This window comes from Lissotriton vulgaris, chromosome 9 (assembly GCF_964263255.1).
Source record: "Lissotriton vulgaris chromosome 9, aLisVul1.2, whole genome shotgun sequence".
Classification (NCBI taxonomy): Eukaryota; Metazoa; Chordata; class Amphibia; order Caudata; family Salamandridae; genus Lissotriton; species Lissotriton vulgaris.
In genome coordinates, this window is record NC_141697.1 from 908046780 (window position 1) to 908065027 (window position 18248).

Here is an 18248-nt window from a genome sequence, read left to right on the forward strand (position 1 = left end):
CCAACAGACTGCTGGTGCACATGACTGGCCTTGTTCATAAGGACCAGTGCGGTTTTATCCCGACGCGCAACACCGCCCACAATATCCGCAGGCTTACGAGACTGATGGGGGAAGACTGGCCAGGTGCCGTCTCTCCGTTTGTTCTCTCTATTGACATAGAGAAGGCCTTCGACAGTCTTGAATGGGGGTACTTGTATGAGGTGATGCGGCGCTTCGGGCTGGGGGACGGATACATAAACTGGACCAAGGTCCTGTACACTGACGCGGTAGCAAGAGTCCGGGTGGGCGCTCTGATCTCGAGGCAATACCCTGTCCGGCGGGGCACTAGACAGGGGTACTCCCTATCTCCTCTCCTGTTTGCCCTGGCGATGGAACCCTTCGCTGTGGAGGCCAGGTTGGGCCGCCACTATGCCGGATTATCGTATAGGGGCAAGCCACATTTCATTTCTTTGTATGCAGATGATCTGCTGATGTTTTTGGCTAACGCGGGCCCCGAGCTAGAGGGGGCAAGGCGGTTATTGGAGCGATTCGGCCGGTTATCAGGCCTGAGGGTCAACTGGCCTAAGTCCTGCTTATTCCCCCTGAGATCGGGAGAACCGTGCCCACTCACCGCGCAAGAACTCCGATGGGAACCGCGCTGTCTGCATTATCTGGGAGTCTATATCTATCACACCCCGGCAGATCTGCTGGAGGGTAACATCACCCGTTGTATTAACGCTCTGCGGGGGAGTATGGATTTCTGGTCTACACTGCCGCTATCCCTGGCTGGTAGGATCTCCCTGCTCAAGATGGTGGCCCTGCCCAGGTTGTTGTATTATTTTAGGACGCTCCCGGTGTGGGTCCCGAGTTCTATTTTTCGGCGCCTGAGGTCTCTGGTCATAGCGTTCTTATGGGGTACGGGCAGGAGGCGCATAGCGCTGGATACTCTGCTACGCCCCAAGGATGAAGGAGGGTTGGCAGTGCCTGATTTTGAAGGGTATTATCTGGCTGCGCAGCTGCAGATTTTTACTCAGGAGGTCGCGAGAGTCTATAGAGGCCCTGAGGACGCGAGAGTTGAAGGTACCCCACGACACGTGCTGGCGTACATCACACTGCACCAGAGGCTCCTGTAGAGAGACCTGACGGTTGAGGAGCAGACGTTCCGACTCTGCTGGAACCGCGCACGTAAGCGAGCGGGGGTCCGCCTTATGTATGCTCCTGAAATCCCGTTGGGGATGGTCACGGCCCTTCCTCATGGAGGGGACTGGTCGCGCTTGCTGGGATGGGAGGAGGCGGGGATACACATGCTGGGCGACTTGTATGAGGATGGGGTACTGCTGCCGTTTCAGGAATTGCAGGAGCGGTTCGACCTACCGAGGGGCGACTACTTGTTGCACGCAGCGGTCACGGGCGCCATGCAGGCTCACTGGGGGGAAGGATTGCAGGAACCGGGCACCTCTATGGCATGCCAATACACGATGATGGCAGCGGGGACCTTTAAGGCCGTCACCTGCTTGTACTCCAGGATGCTGAGGGAGGCCCTACAGCCTCTGGCGGTTCTGAAGGCCAAATGGGAGCTGGACCTCCAATTGGAGATCCCTGACACGACCTGGGGCCAGCTGCTGAGGCGCGCACGGAAGAGCTCGAGAAACACCAGGTTTCAGTTAATCCATTTCTACATCATTCACAGGGCGTACCTCACGCCGGGGAAAATACGACAATATTTTGGGGTGGAACACGCTGCTTGCCCCAGGTGCAATACAGTCGGGGCGGACCTGGGTCACATGTTGTGGGATTGCCCCTCTCTGGGTGACTACTGGCAGGAAATTGGGAGGGCCCTCAACAGTGCAACAGACAGGGACATCCAGTACACGAAAGCAGTGGGGGTCCTCCATTGGTTTCCACACACGCCTAGGAATAAGACTACCAGCAAATTTATAGACTTGGGGCTCATCCTGGCTAAGCGGGAGATAACGAGAAATTGGAAATCGAGAGTGGGGCCCACGTATAAAAGATGGTTTGGGGAATGCCTGCGGTGGGCGGCATGTGAGAGCACCTTGAGGTACCAGATGGCCTGGAGAACGAATGATGAGAAGGCTCTGAAGAGGGCGACTGCGTGGGAAATGATGGTGCAGGCGCTCCGAGACACAGCTGACGAGGAGCAGGAGGGCGAGGAGGGGCTGGATATAGCTAACCCTGTCACCTTACCGGGGGACACACCTTAGCGTATGTATGTACTTCCTACACCACAACAGACGTTCTTACGGCAGTGATTTAACATAGCGCGACCACGGGGGGGGGGGAAGGAAGCTGGAATTGGCGGGCTGTTGGGGATCGAAATTATGGGGCGGCGGAGGGGCGAAAATCACAAAAAGCAACCCAGCATTACTTTGGTAATACTAGTGTCGGACGATCTAAGGTATTACAAGGACTACTAATGAACGGAGGTCGAGCTGCGCCCAAGGACGGGGCGAACCTCCCGGACAGGAGTGCAAAGGACAATGCCATGTCTTGTTCTCGGAGAACTTATACATTTGGTTATACTGTCTGTACAATTATATTGGTGATGCAATAAAAATGATGTTAAAAAAAAAAGTAGTTAATTATTAGGTTTTCAGTACATTTAGTGAACATGTTACTGTTGGAGGATAGCTGTTCCACTCAAATGGACATGCGCCCTCCTCCTATGACAGAAGAGATAGGGAGCAAAAAGAGACAGGAAGGGAACAGCTATAACTATGCCTTGCAATGTTTATTTATTCTGTAGCACTTTACTTCCCTGTGTACAGTTCAGCGCCTTCACCCTCTCTGATGTGACAAGAAAAAAAAAAAAAAGAAAGGTTCCCTGAGCAAGGGCAAAATATTTGTTATATAGTCAAATGTCAAGTTGTTGGTCCATATACAACAATAACATCAAATGTTAGTTCATGATCTTTATTCTCGTGTCTTGTGCTCTCAAGAAGACTTGTTTGTACACAATTCAGTTCTTTGATGAAACAGCCAACAGCCAACACGTGTTTCGTCTATAGGACAATACCCAAAGACTTCCTCAGGGCGTGGACTGCTTATTCAATATTGGAAATCACAGGTAGTCTTACCACAATCCTATTGTTATTGTGAGCATAGTTCACGTAATCATTGATCAATAGTAAAAATTCCTCAGAGTAGGAGAGTCACAAGCACTCTTCCCCTGTAAATTGTGGCCATAATATATCCTAAATCCAAATATTGTCATTGAAAGAGTTATTGATTAGTAATAAGATTCCTCACTAGGACTTTTCTATAATGTAAAGTCCAAGGATTGCGGCACGTAGTACAGGTATTTTGGCGTGTGACGGCTATTTCAAAGTGGAGACAACAGATTGTGATGTCATTTCCCCAAATGCCTTTTCCTTCCCTGCCCTCTCATCAGAACTCGGAGCCTCTCATCCCGGCCATAAAAATAGATTCTGGTTCCTCCAATGGTCACATCCCCCTCTCATCGGGTGATTTACATACATCAGTAAACACTGCTGCTGCGCCCTCCAGCAAAGTTACAGAACACTGCCTCAGGCCGGCCCACCAAACACATCCTCCTACTTGATGACCCACCTTCAAGCGAAGCACGCTCAGTTAACCACCTCCAAACACAGACCACTGCCGTCGTGCCTGCCACTAATGCATCTATTACACTTTACTCTCACCCCTACGAAACCAGCAGTTATGCTTTCCCGCCCACCTTTAAACACCACCCCTCGGATGTCAGTGTGATCCTGTCACCTCCCCCCACTGCTCCCCTGTACACCAACGACAGAAAGACTGATGGCCGGTCCCCATCTAACCACTGCCTACCAGTACAGACAGAGACTTTCAGCTGTTGCCCTCCCCAATGCCACTGTGGTAGTTTAAAAGAACATGTTCAACAATCTCTTCAAATGACCACCCCTAAACAGTTCTTCCTGCTGACCTCTACAGCACCAAAGCCGTTCCTGCTACTTTTCATCGTTTGCAAGATGCACACAATAATATTAAATGTACAAAGGGTCCAATTTTTGTTTTGTCATGCCAACATTAATTTTTGTTTCCTCACGCCAACATTAATTTATACTATGTACCCCACTAAACCATACCTCCTGTCAAAGGCAAACCTGAACCCATGTGTAGCACCAGTCAGCAAGTACCCCAAGGACAAACACCAGAGAGAATGTGTGATTCATGATCTTAAACCTACAGTGACAACGTAGAATTTCCTCACCCACTGTCAGCCCAGCGAAGTCTGCAAGCGCACAGTAGCCATTAATACCGGCAAAGTCTAAAGAGTATTTCCACTTTCTTTCATTGGCAGCTCCTTATACATATACCTATGTCTTCTGAGCAGCATCTATCACAGACCACAGCATTGATTGTCCCCCTAAGACTTACCGAATGCTGTCGGTGAACGCTACTCTTCCCCCTTCCTTACTAATACTAGTGGAGAATAACAAAAAAATGATAGTTTTTTCTTATGCAAATACCGTATCAAGCACTTGCTGCCCACAGTCCTCTCCAGATCCACACGTATCAATATTCTGCTATTGCACCATCCTAGCAACCATATTATTATCTGGAGATGTTTTTATCCCTTTTGTGAACTGGTGAATTGGGAAAAGCAATACCTTGTACGAAAACAAGTTCCTTTAAAATCTTTGCTATTCATACAGGCTGGCAAAGCACTTACGTTTTTTTACTAACTGTTGTTGTAAAGAAAACAGGTAACTCATTCTAGGATTGGTATTACTGTTTAGAAGTGTGGAAGTTAATACTAGGAAGTAGGATGATTTTGCATGCCTGCCATAGACTCGTTCTTCCCTGCATGCGCACACAATGCAATAATACAATTTAGCTTAACAAATTGTTCAGAAATGTACCAGAAGGTAAAGAAACAGCCCATATTATTTTTACAAAGAAAAATAGACAATCGTCAACTTTATACTCTATGACATAAAAGCCTTAGCAGGCACAGCTTGTCCAAATCGACACCATTTATTCTACCACACACAGCACATTTGAATATGTCATAATTCTATGCCAGCAAACCAATTGGTTTGATTGTGAAGCCCTCACCCACCAACCTGGTTGGTGGCATGCTTCATCATCGGGCCCACCACAGTGACACTGAATGTGTCCCGGGTGTGCTTCGACTCCAGATTACTGAGGAGCTGGTATACTTGCTGAGTGTGCTGTGTTGTGGGTGTGAAAGTGATTTAAAAGCTATGCAGTGGGTCCCAGTTCCCGAGGGTATATGGATAACTTTAATGTCTGGGCCCCTGCTAGCAGATAAAAAGGCAAACGGACGCAGTGGAGTGAGTTATGGGCTCCCACGTCCTATGTGGTCTACATGTTTCAGCCAGGCCTTTTATTTACATCTGGCTTTCCTCAGGACCAATGAGTATGTGTGGGTGAAAAATAAACTATATTAAGTGTTAGGTGTTGTTTATAAAAGTGTCGCACTCACTAAGGTGCTATACGTGTATAGAGGGGGATTCCCTCTGCTTTAACTTGCTGTTTGCTGTTAAAGCTTCCTGGGTCACCTGGCAGGGGGAGAAGACCAGAATTGCCGATCTGCGTGCTCCTGGGACCTATCGTCCTGCTGCGGTGTCCCAGGTCCCAGGAGCACGCAGATCGGCAATAGGTAAAATGCATTGTCCTTTACATCAATAGCTGTAACTCTCACACATGCAAGACCAATTGCATTGCAAATGCTTGTTTGCCCTCCAATGCATCCCAGCAGATCCTGTTCCTGGAGCTGCAAACATTCCCCTGCCCCAGTCAGCATTGTGCTGCCTCCTCCCTTCTAAGAGGTGCAGTGCCCTGTGGAGAATGCTCTCTGAGGGCCCCCAACCCCCATCCGTGACTGAAGACAAACAATGTAAGTTGTTACTTTGTTTCTCTTCAGTCCTGGGTCAACACCAGGAGCTCAGAGCAGGCTGCACATTGTGCTGCTTTAGAGAAAGACACAAACAGCTCTCTACAGATGAGCTTAGGGGGCCCCCCTTCACCTTTTGAAGACTGCCCCTCCCCGCAGCATGGGGGCTGCATGGGTGTCTGTTACGCCCCTGCCATGGGGCCTGGTGTCAATTGCCTATACTGTCCCAGGGCCTTCCTGCTTTGGTTCTTCAAACAGGGCCATACAACCCTTTCAGCACTTGACTCTATGTGGTAGCGATGGCAAACCATTAGGTCTTCTCTGAAGATGAGTGTGGGAGCACTCAGGCTTGGCATTCAACACCACCGGCAGCAGTTCACAAAATAAATATCCAACCCACTGCTTCTCTTTATAAAAGACAAGTACTTTATTACACATAAAGCAGAAATACCACACACTTATTTGAGAACACCTTACTTACAGGTATTCACTGCTATGAGTCTTAGGCACTTCAAAGTGGGATCTATCCCTCTAAGCACTATACTTCTTCCCCCCCCCCCTCTCTCCTCAGAGTACGTGGCATATTTTCTACTAAGGTGCAGTGGGTTCCCTCCCACTTCCCCTAGCACACAAAGGGTTGGTTCGCATCACGTTTGCACCATGCAAAGTAGTACATGTGCAACGCAAACTTTAGATGAGTTTTATGAAGCCACTCAAGGCCATTTTGCTTGGCCCGGAGTGGCTCCATAAATCTTGAGTAAAGGGAGGTAACGCGCATCATCGCATTGCCTTCCTCTGTGCCAGGGAGGTGTTCCATGGGCGTTGCGTGAGTGTTCCCATGCAACTCCCATGATTTTTTAATTTGGTAAACCTCGGAATGTGCCCAAAAGATACGCCTTCCCAGGGAGGCGTAATGAGGAGAATTATCTTTATTTCTCCTTGTTACGTCATCTTTCTGTAAGAGGAATATGCCTCTCCGGATTGTTTTTGTTTAGGAAGTGTCTGTTCCTGCACAAGAACAATCATGCATGCAATGCTGGCGCCCTTGTACCATGGTGCAAGGGAGTTTGCATCGGCGCTAGGCTGTGAAATTGGCACCAGCGCAGGGGAAAAGGCAGGAATGTGCCATATGACCTTGAATACAGCCTATTCCTGCCCTTTCCCTATCACATAGTGCAGCGCAGCTGCATCATCTTAATCCTTTTATCACGAGTGGCTCCTGGAGCAAATTATTTCAAATTCCCCATGCTGCTTCCAAGTCCTTCAACGTGTGGATGTCCCGTAATAGGCTCCACCATCCTCGCAGATACTCTGGGGAAGAATGGAGGATGCACAAGCTTCCCGTTTCTCCTGTCAGCCCTGCCAAGTACCATGCATCAGGCATTAGACTAACACATTTTAATATGGTGGTCCGCATCACCTGATTAAAATGCATTATTCTCGCATTATTAGCATCTTGACGTCTCTAGTTTGGCACTAAGTAACTATTGCCGCCCGGCCTCCGGGATGTGGGCTAAATGGCTGTGTGAAGTTTATTTTACGAATGGTGTGGACCATTACTGGGAGATGAGGTGCTCGGAACAAATGTTTGTATGTCATTTATTTATCTGCAATAAAAACACAGTATAAGAAAAATAAAAAAATAAAAATTATTAGCATCTTGACGGCACCTGCGCGCTCAGCCTGGGTGAAGCAGGTGGTGACTGTGAATGAACTGTACCTTTCACAAGTTGTCTTCTGACTGGTTTGGGAGGGAGGAGCAGCTCGCTCCTACACTTGCTCGTCTCCTGCTAACTGCCCTTTCTTCTCTTTTATTATGTCTGGGTCTATTCTTTTTTTTGTTCTTTGCCTCAGGCCTGCTGGCTTTGCTATTTGTTGGTGGGTGCCATCCACACCCTATCACTTGCCTTTTCTTTTAATGTTGAACTACAGTTTCTTGTAGAGCACAAACTTGTCCTGTGAATGGTCCCAAATATCTGCTCTTCTTTCAGTGTAACCTGACTGGAGTCTGGGAAAATGAACTCGGATCCCAGATGACATTCTCAAAAGTGGATAAAGATGGTTTGCTCTCAGGTTCGTATCAGACAGCTGTGTCTGTGTCTGACGACCCTGTCAACGCCTCTCCTCTGGTTGGCTATCAGCAGAAAAGCACCCGAAACGCAGACGGGCCAACGTTCGGCTTCACAGTGAAATGGGCTTCAACAGGTAAGGTCGCATCAAGAGTAAAGCTAGCGACTTACAACTCCATTTTCCAACAGTAAATTTTACTTCAAGGTTCACATTACTGTCCAGGATGCACAACGGCTATTTACCGCCACTTCTGCTAGAGATCAGGAAGAAAAGAGGTAAAGGCCAAAAATTGGTGCAACATTTGTCAGATTTCATACCGTTGTGGTGCAATGTTTGTTTTCAGTGTCATTTGCAGTAAAAAGGCAAAGTACAATGTTGCCTAACAGTCAAGAAATTCATATTTCTTCATTTTCCTTTGTCCTTTCTCCGTCGTTGCCAAATCATGATTTGTAGTAGGGTTTCACATCTGAGTGTTCTCACAAAAGCTGCATGGAGAAAAAAGAAAAAAGAAAAAAAAATGACATGTTCTTAAAAAAGTCAAGACCACAGTTTTTCATTTCATCCACCTATCAATGTATCAGACATACTCCCTTCTCCATTACTTCATCAACCTAAGTGTATCCCTCCACGGTTGAGCGCAGGCATGCCTGTATGTTTGTTGTTTGTGACTATGTGTATGTTTCTGAACCTGTGTTGTCTGTGTGTGTGTGTGTGCAGAATGAATACCTCTGTGTGCCCCTATATTTAGCAAGTATGCTTGTATGTTATTTATGTGTTCATGTATGCCTGTATGTTTGCATGAATAGTTAGGTCATTTGTTCTGCATGTCCAGGTCTTCCTGTATGCTTGGTGTGTCTGTGCGAAGCAGAACCTACCGAATCTGACAATGTTTGTTAGATGGAGCCTGGGCAGCGCATGCACTGCTGCGAGGCATGCAGTATTGGAGGATGGCTTTGAAGCCCTGCCCACTTTCCGCCCATATTTTTAATTGGCTTGTGTCATTGTCCTTCGTAAATGCTGGCTATTGAATGTTTATTTGGCTTGTTAGTCTCTCCTTGGTACCGCCTTGTCTGCATTTGTTACCTCCCATAATGACTGGACCTTTTACTGGTGTTGTTACATGGTCTCTTTTTAAAGGTCGGTGAGCACTATTTTATTTAATGTTCTTCCCTATTTTACCCACTACCTCGCAGCAGCCGTGTGCTTTTATTTAAATCTTTAACTACAACGGCCGCGTTTTAATATTTATTTATTTTAGCAGCGCGGTCCGCATTTAGCGGCCACGCTTATTTATTTATTTATTTTGTTAACTAGCGCCCATGCGGCGCTTTCACATTTATGAAGGCCGTGCCCCTTTATTTACACAAGCCGCATCTAAAGAAAGGTACGCAGCTGACATTAAAGTAAAACCGCGGCATGGGCGCTTTTACCAACCTGCGGCTTCACTTTAATGTAGGACACGCCCCTTTCTTTAGACACGGCGTGTCTAAAGAAAGGAGCGCAGCCTCCATAAATGTGAAAGCGCCGCATGGGCGCTAGTAAAACAAATATTCGCAAGCCAATAGGTCTCACATTTGCGTGAGTTTAAGGTATTGCATTGCAAATAGCTTAAACTGTCGTTAATGCGAGACCTATTGCATTGCAAAATGCTTGTTTTATATTATTAGCCGTTCCATATTAAGGGGGCGTCTATAACCGTCTTCGTCCACAATAAGCCATTTCTAAGCCAACATTGGAGCCATCATTTGAGTGAATGAGGATAACTGGCAATTTTCCATTTAAATTCTTGCCGAATGAGCAAACTGAGGGGCAGATTTAGTAAGGTTTTGGGCAACAAAGCCCAGCAAGGGAAGTTGTTGTGCTAAGTAGCGTGAAAGGGAGAGACAAGAACTGAAAGATTTGGTATAGTTCAGCACTCTCCTTGCGCTAGTGCACTGTGCGCTGCTTAGCACCAACGCAGGCACCACTGTACCACACCAGAAGTGTGCTTGCGTTATTGTCAGGATAGTTTCCTTTGAGGCCTATTGCTCTTTGTCTTTGTGCCACAGAATCCAGCATTAAGACGAAGTAATATTGAGGAGTGAAAAAGATATTTCTCCTCTATATTCCAGCCTTGGGGAGATGCACCATTTTGGCACAAACCCATGTTAATAAGTCTGTTTCAATATGGCTTTGCATTAAAATACAAGGGTGGATGCACGGGAACACCCATGCTCCACCCATGTAATGCCTCCCCGACACAAGGTAACGCTATGAGCTTCCTTACTTTTGTGTTAAAATCCCACATAAAACCACACAAACATTGATTGTACCAATTTGGATTTTGCTTCGGGTCTGCACCACAAAAGTTGAACAACCTGGACACCAAACCTTACAAATTTCTAATTCCAACACCAAGTTTTTGCCAAGTATTTGGGGACACTCCCATGCTTCATTCACAAAGATTGCAATGTTATGTTGTGCTGAATGTATTGATGGCCTTCAAATTGCACCATTCCATCAATGGAAGAGTGAAAAAGAATAGAGGAAAACACTCAATATGCAGTCTAAATTCTGGGCATAAGCTCCAAGAAACCTACTTGGTGTAAGCGGGCTATATAAATACTAGTAACATAACATATGTCAGGATTCTGATTGATGATATATATGTCGCTCGTAAGTATTTAGGCACAATTCTGCCTTCTCTCAACCCTTTTGGGATTCTGTGGTTGGGCGATCAATGGCTCTGTCCCTGGAACTATTAACTTGTGCATAGGTCTGGCTTGAGAAATCTGTAGCTGGCTCGCTGAGGTTTTACATTCATTCCCTTCAAACAGTGGAAAGGTCACCATCGTCGTCACCCATTGGTTATTGCAAGCAGGCGCTGCCGGTACAGGTTAGAGAGGTGGGGCCCGGGCGGGGTGGTGGGTAGTTCACAGATGACGGGATAGGGAAAATATAATAAAGAAATAACTAAAACTACTTACCTTACACTCACTGCATTGCCAAAGGTAAGTTGTTTTATTTATTCACTTATTTATTTTACCTGTTCTGTCATCTGTCGACTCAGCCCCCCTCTCCCACCCCCCCCCCCCCCCCCACCGCCCCACCACTCTACGCCTTTCGGGATTGCCTGGTTGCAAGTATTATGACTTGCATGTATTATGATATGGCATATAAACATATTATTGGTACACTAGCTGCAAGAGACCACATAGGGAGATGAGCTGTTTCTTCTCCTAGTAAAAAAAAAATGATCTATTCAATGGACTATTTGTAGAAAAATAATGCTAAAGGTGTTCAAATTAAATTGCTAACAACAATTGATATAGTGGGCATACCTTGCAGTGGTGTTTGTATTTGAATAATATTGAGTACATGATCGAGCCATGTTGGCTTTTAACTTGCTTTGAAGCAAAGACTCTCTTGCCTGCCTATAACAGCCTGCACCCCTTTAGATTTTAGCTGCAAATCTCACAGTGGGTTACATTTACACTTGCTTCATGAATTTGACTAACTAGCCAAAGTAAGACCAAACACACCAAGGTCTACAAAAATGAAGGCCTTATTTAAAGTTTTGTGGACAGCGTATTCCGACAAAACGTGGTGGATATCCAGTTTCCTGGATTAAGAGTATGTTAGAAATGGGGGTCTCTAGTTGGCAGAGGTAGGTACCTTTGTCCAAATAGGGGCCCTGGCTTCTAGGCAGGGTAAGGGGGATACACTCCTAAAATAACCCCTGCTCACCCCCTTGATAGCTTGGCATGAGCAGACAGGCTAATCTCAGAGACAGTGTATAAAGCATTAGTGTGTCAAGTTCCACCTTCTTAAATCCTCAGGGTTGCGCTGATGCTCAAAGGGGTCCACCTCTCGACTGCCCCAAGTCCGGAATACATATATACACAGACTAGTGAGATAGTCAAGCGAGGGAAGGAAAGGGTAGGGAACAGCAGGGAAGGAGATCTGCGAAGGACACAAGAAAAGTCAGTCAACACCCAGTAGTTTGCTCACTTAACACCTTCAAATAAGGCACACAGATATATGAGCAATAGTAATGATTGTGTACCCTACCTGTAAAGAAAGAGAGAAAAGTGGCGACACCAGAAGAGAGAAGAGGGTGATTGTAAACCTCCAACATGGAACTAATAGGAAAAGAGAACACACATTGATGACATATTCTACATTACTAGTACCATCCCCCTCTATAACAACAAGGAAAACAAAGAGTTCTCTCTACCTACCCAAGGGTATCTGGGGAACCATCATGGTTGTAGGAAGGGGGAGTCTCTAGTTGGCGCAGTGCAGCACTAGCGACAAGCAGGGACTCTCCTTTCCCCGTCAGGGCTGAGGGTTACCTTCAAGACAACCTCTGCTTACCCTCTAGGTAGTGTGGCTTAAGCAGTCTTAGGCTAATCTCTGGGGCACATAGGGTTAAACATTTGCAATATTTACACCATCACAACCAACCCACCACACAATGACACCAAACTGTATTTGTAAAAATATATATTCTTTATATAGTTTCAAGCAGGCTTGTAAATACAGTTTTAGGCACTTTCAAAATGTCAGATTCCAGTTTACTTTATGTTGGGTTGCCACAGTTCTTTCTAGCAATAAGCAATCTTAGCGTTTCAGAACAGTTCTTTATCAGCTTCCAATTCCCCAAATATGATATTGTTTGGGGCCTTTCTGTTCACGTTTTATCAAAACAAAAGGCGGAGTTGCCTGCTGGGGGCCTTGGCGCACCTCCGAGGACTGAATGGGCCCGACCGGCCCGGGCTCACGCTTCTAGCGGGAGCGGCGGCAGTTTGGCTCGAGTCCGCCTCTCTGTGCGAGCCGCACGGCTGTGCGCGGCTGGCGGGGGAGAGAGCGGGGGCCCTGGGAGCGCTCCACACGCGGCTCCGAGGGCTTGGCAGGTCAGAGGGCGGTGCGAGCGAACAGGCCAGATGCTCTCACCGCGGGGGCAACAACAGTACCTTTGTCTTCGATGAACAGGGTCGAGGCAGTCCGGCCACAGGTCAGCGCGGTGGTCCGCGTCGCGGTGTCTTCCTCCCGGGGTTGGAGCGAGCGGCGGCTCGGCTCGAGCTCGGAGGTTGGCGTTGCGGCGCGGGCCGGGCCACAGGGACAGAGCGCCTTGAGATTTCCCGACCAGGAGGGTACACGCAGAGGGCAGCGATCCTCGGCGCAGACCTCTATTAATCCAGGCGACGTTCAGGCACCCCACGCAACAGCTGTTTCTCGGACAGCGGCGGCGCGTTCAGGGGCACACAGACACGAAGGGGTGCAAGCAGGCACCGGGCGCCACCTTTCTTCACGTTGCGAGCTGCAGCTCGGGGTCAGTCACGGTGTTCAGATCAGCTGGGCTGGTCTTCACGATGCTTCTGGGCCAGGCAGGCGGCAGTCACTTTGTTTAGAGGGAGGGCAGCTCCCAGAGCGTTGCTGTAGAGCGCGATGGACACAGCGCGCTCCGCTTTTTCCTGGAGAGGCTTGCAAAAGGAAAACAGCGTCTTCCAGTGGTTCCTTGGTCAGGGGGTAGCGCCCACTGTTGCTGGGGCGCTGGTCAGGGGGCAAGTTCACAGGCAAGCCCTTGGAGATCTTTCAGCAGAGTTTGGCACAAAGTTCAATAAAAGCAAAAGTTCAGCAATCTGTTCCCCTGTAGGCTCCAGGGCATCCCCCTCAAGGGCTGCTTCCTCCTGGACCGTGGGAACTTCAGGGGCCGGTTTCCCGCGCCCCCTGCGCCTTCTCCCTAAGGCCGGTTCCTGGGCCTCTCCTTCAGGCCCCAGGATCTCTTGATCACCCCTACTGGCTGCCATCGACCGGGTGGTCACGCACGCCCAGTCAGGTAGACCCACCATCTTCAGGTGAGTCGTCTTCTCCACCTTTTCCCAAGGGGAGTGCTCCAAGTCATTCCCTAGTAAACAGTCTACAGGCATGGCCGGTCTCACACAAACCTGCAGAGTACCAGAGACCCCCCCCCCCACTCGAAGGGAACTTGAGCCATCGGACACTGACTCTCTGAATTATCAGCATTGATAACCCTACAGTAGGCATGGGGTACAACCTGCTCTTGAGACACCAGGTGCTGCCTCACTGCAGTCACACTGGCTCCTGTATCTCTAAGAGCCTCAGCTTCCTTACCATTGATGGTAACCACCTGCCCATATTTTTTAGTGTTAGAGGGCAGGTAGTTTGTAGGGACCATCTCACTGTCTCCTAGTGAGACTAGGGTCATCTGGACAGGATCTCCACCCCCCGGGACCATCACTTCTTCTCCTAAGTGAACACTAGTCACTTGACGGGGCGGAGCACCAGTGGGTGCTGGTTTTCCAAACAGGCGACACTTGGGGTCACTGGATATGTGCCCCGGGTCACCACATTTGAAACAATTGAAGGGCCCCTTTGGAACAGGTCTACCTGTCGGGGCCCCATTCTGCTTTGGGGGTGGGGGAGGCTGAGAACCTTTCTGCTGGTCCCCTTGGGGATTACTTTGGGGGCCTTTTTGGAACCCTTTCTGTTTTCCCTTGTCCCCCCCACTCTTCTGCTGGGGACCCTGCCCACCCTTGGCGGAGTCTCCCACTGGACCCTTGTGGACCCTGGTGCTGAGCCAGCGGTCCGCCTCCTCAGCAAGCTTCCTCGGGTTGGACAGCTTGCTATCAATCAGGTGCTGGCGTAACTCAGGAAAACAGTGATCAGACAAGTGCTCAAATGCAATTAAATCAAAGAGACCTTGAAAATCATTCACTTTGTTACCCTTCACCCAACCATCCAGTGCTCTGCAAAAAAAAGTCACATACTCCACATACGTATTCCCAGGCCGCTTAGTACACCCCCTAAACTTCTGTCTATACATTTCAGGGGTAAGCCCATACCTGTTCATTAAAGCTTCTTTCATGTGGGAATAGGATCTCTGGTTTTCAATGGGCAAATCTAGCAGGGTGTCCCGCCCTTCGCTAAGGAACCTTCCCCACAACCCCGCTCCCCAATCCTTGTCAGGGACCCGGTGAGAGGACATGGCTACCTCATATGCCCTAAACCATTGTCCTATGTCATCCCCCTTAAAGAACTCCTTTACTACATCTTTGGGGATGTGCACTCTTGACTCTACCTGCACCGGCGTTGCGCTGCCACCAGAGGGAGGATGATCCAAGCTTTTCTCTTTTAGACTCATCTCCCTCATTTTCACCTCATAATCCATTTGGTGTTTTCGCTCTTCCAGAGCCAGTCTTTTGCTCTCAAGCTCCAGTTGTCTCTTTACTTTTAATTCTGCCAGCTTCATTTCATGATCCCTGGTTTATTTCCTGTCTGCCAGCTCCTCTGGCGACAGGCCTCTGCCAAAGCTATGCACGCTGTCTGGTTTTTCAAGATCCCCCAGATCCCCAGGTGCATTCTGATCCTCAGGTGCCTCCCTAGATTCAATCCAGGCTTTCAGGGCCTTGTAGAACTCTGGTTTGTTCCTGCACCCTGTGTGTGGAACCTTGAGTTTCTTGCAGAAAAAACTCAGTTGCTTTTTTGTGTAGTCATCCAGCTTTGATGCACCCCATTCAAGCTTCGACGCACCAGAGACTATGGATTCTCCTCCATCAACGCTGTTGGTGCCAGGCATGATTTCAACACTAGGGATCTTCTCTTGGCAAAATTAAAAACAAAGTCTGTGGCTAAGTTACTGGACTGAAATCACTATGCAATGGTCAGTAGCTAAGGTAAAACACTGCAAATGTAAATTCGTGATCCTCACCGCTGCGTCCAATGTAGGAAGGGGGAGTCTCTAGTTGGCGCAATGCAGCACTAGCGACAAGCAGGGACTCTCCTTTTCCCCGTCAGGGCTGAGGGTTACCTTCAAGACAACCTCTGCTTACCCTCTAGGTAGTGTGGCTTAAGCAGTCTTAGGCTAATCTCTGGGGCACATAGGGTTAAACATTTGCAATATTTACACCATCACAACCAACCCACCACACAATGACACCAAACTGTATTTGTAAAAATATATATTCTTTATATAGTTTCAAGCAGGCTTGTAAATACAGTTTTAGGCACTTTCAAAATGTCAGATTCCAGTTTACTTTATGTTGGGTTGCCACAGTTCTTTCTAGCAATAAGCAATCTTAGCGTTTCAGAACAGTTCTTTATCAGCTTCCAATTCCCCAAATATGATATTGTTTGGAGCCATCCTGTTCACGTTTTATCAAAACAAAAGGCGGAGTTGCCTGCTGGGGGCCTTGGCGCACCTCCGAGGACTGAATGGGCCCGACCGGCCCGGGCTCACGCTTCTAGCGGGAGCGGCGGCAGGTTGGCTCGAGTCCGCCTCTCTGTGCGAGCCGCACGGCTGTGCGCGGCTGGCGGGGGAGAGAGCGGGGGCCCTGGGAGCGCTCCACACGCGGCTCCGAGGGCTTGGCAGGTCAGAGGGCGGTGCGAGCGAACAGGCCAGATGCTCGCACCGCGGGGGCAACAACAGTACCTTTGTCTTCGATGAACAGGGTCGAGGCAGTCCGGCCACAGGTCAGCGCGGTGGTCCACGTCGCGGTGTCTTCATCCCGGGGTTGGAGCGAGCGGCGGCTCGGCTCGAGCTCGGAGGTTGGCGTTGCGGCGCGGGCCGGGCCACAGGGACAGAGCGCCTTGAGATTTCCCGACCAGGAGGGCACACGCAGAGGGCAGCGATCCTCGGCGCAGACCTCTATTAATCCAGGCGACGTTCAGGCACCCCACGCAACAGCTGTTTCTCGGACAGCGGCGGCGCGTTCAGGGGCACACAGACACGAAGGGGTGCAAGCAGGCACCGGGCGCCACCTTTCTTCACGTTGCGAGCTGCAGCTCGGGGTCAGTCACGGTGTTCAGATCAGCTGGGCTGGTCTTCACGATGCTTCTGGGCCAGGCAGGCGGCAGTCACTTTGTTTAGAGGGAGGGCAGCTCCCAGAGCGTTGCTGAAGAGCGCGATGGACACAGCGCGCTCCGCTTTTTCCTGGAGAGGCTTGCAAAAGGAAAACAGCGTCTTCCAGTGGTTCCTTGGTCAGGGGGTAGCGCCCACTGTTCCTGGGGCGCTGGTCAGGGGGCAAGTTCACAGGCAAGCCCTTGGAGATCTTTCAGCATAGTTTGGCACAAAGTTCAATAAAAGCAAAAGTCTCTTGTAGTCTCGTCTTTTCCTCTCTTTCTGCAGCAAGGCACCAGACACAGGCCAGAGACAGCACTCCTCCTTGTCCTTCCAGGTCCTTCTCTTCGGGCAGAGTTTCTTCTGTAGCACAAACAGGATCTAATTTACAAGGAGCAGGGCTCCTACTTTTATACCCAGTTCCTTTTGTTCTTACAGGCCAGGGGGGCCTTTGCATAACTGTTCTCAGTCCCTGAGCACTTGTGGTGGGTACTTCTGCTTCTGCATTCAGTGTGAGGGCAGGCACATCAGCCGCTCCCCAGGGGGGCGGAGCCGGCATTGTGAAGACAGGGGGCAGCTTGAGCACTTTGTTGACAAGCTTCGGTCCTTCCTGGGCCAGGTGCAGGCTGAGTCATCAGTCGCTCCCCAGGGGGCGGAGCCAGCATTGTGGAGGCAGAGCACAGCCTGATGCATCATTCAGGGAAACTCCCACCTCCCACTAAGGTGTCATCCTGCTATTCACCACCTGTCAACACCCAGCCCTGTCACTCACACAACTCAGACAGTCAGATACACACAAGAGCAGAGGCAGGCTGAAATGGTTAGACAAGCAAATGCTAACTTTCTAAAAGTAGCATTTGCAAACCCAGGATATTAAAATAAACTTTACTAAAAGAAGTATTTTATTATTCTGAGTTCAGGCATACTAAACATGACTCTCTACCATGTTCCCTGAGCCTGCTGGGATTATAGAGTGTAATAATTCCAGCAGCCCATTCTGGCCTAGGGGGAGCAGGTAGCCTTACAATAGTGAAAAACTAATTTGGTTGTAATTCACTACTAGGACATGCCACACACATCAGGGCTTGTCCTACCTTACACTTACAATGCACCCTGCCCTCAGGCCTACCATAGGGGTGACTAATATGAAGTTAAGGGAAGGTTTAGAGGCTGGCAAGTGGGTGCACTTGCCCAGCCAGCATGACAGTACCAGACTGCACGCAGGTTCTGCAATGGCAGACCCTAGACACATTTTAAGGCTGCTTCTGTGGGTGGCGCAACCAGCGCTGCAGGCCCACTAGCAGTATTGGCATTTACAAGCCCTGGCACTCCTGGTGCACTTTACTAGGGACTAACAGTAAATCCAATGAACCAATCATGGACATCAATCACATGTACAATTTTCAGTAGGGAGCACTTGCACTGCGGCACGGGTTGGCCGTGGCGCAGTGCCCGGAGTAGCGGAAAACCAGC

The 18248-nt window shown here is 49.0% G+C and overlaps 1 protein-coding gene across 1 annotated transcript in view; it reads left to right on the top strand.

The window, feature by feature from the left end:
• Positions 1 to 18248, top strand: part of LOC147692487 (avidin-like) — a 112113-nt gene that overhangs the window by 77391 nt on the left and 16474 nt on the right. The window contains exon 2 of the mRNA XM_086938697.1: positions 7855 to 8068. Within this exon, the coding sequence (XP_086794823.1) occupies positions 7855 to 8068 (214 nt within the window). The remainder of the gene's footprint in view (positions 1 to 7854; positions 8069 to 18248) is intronic.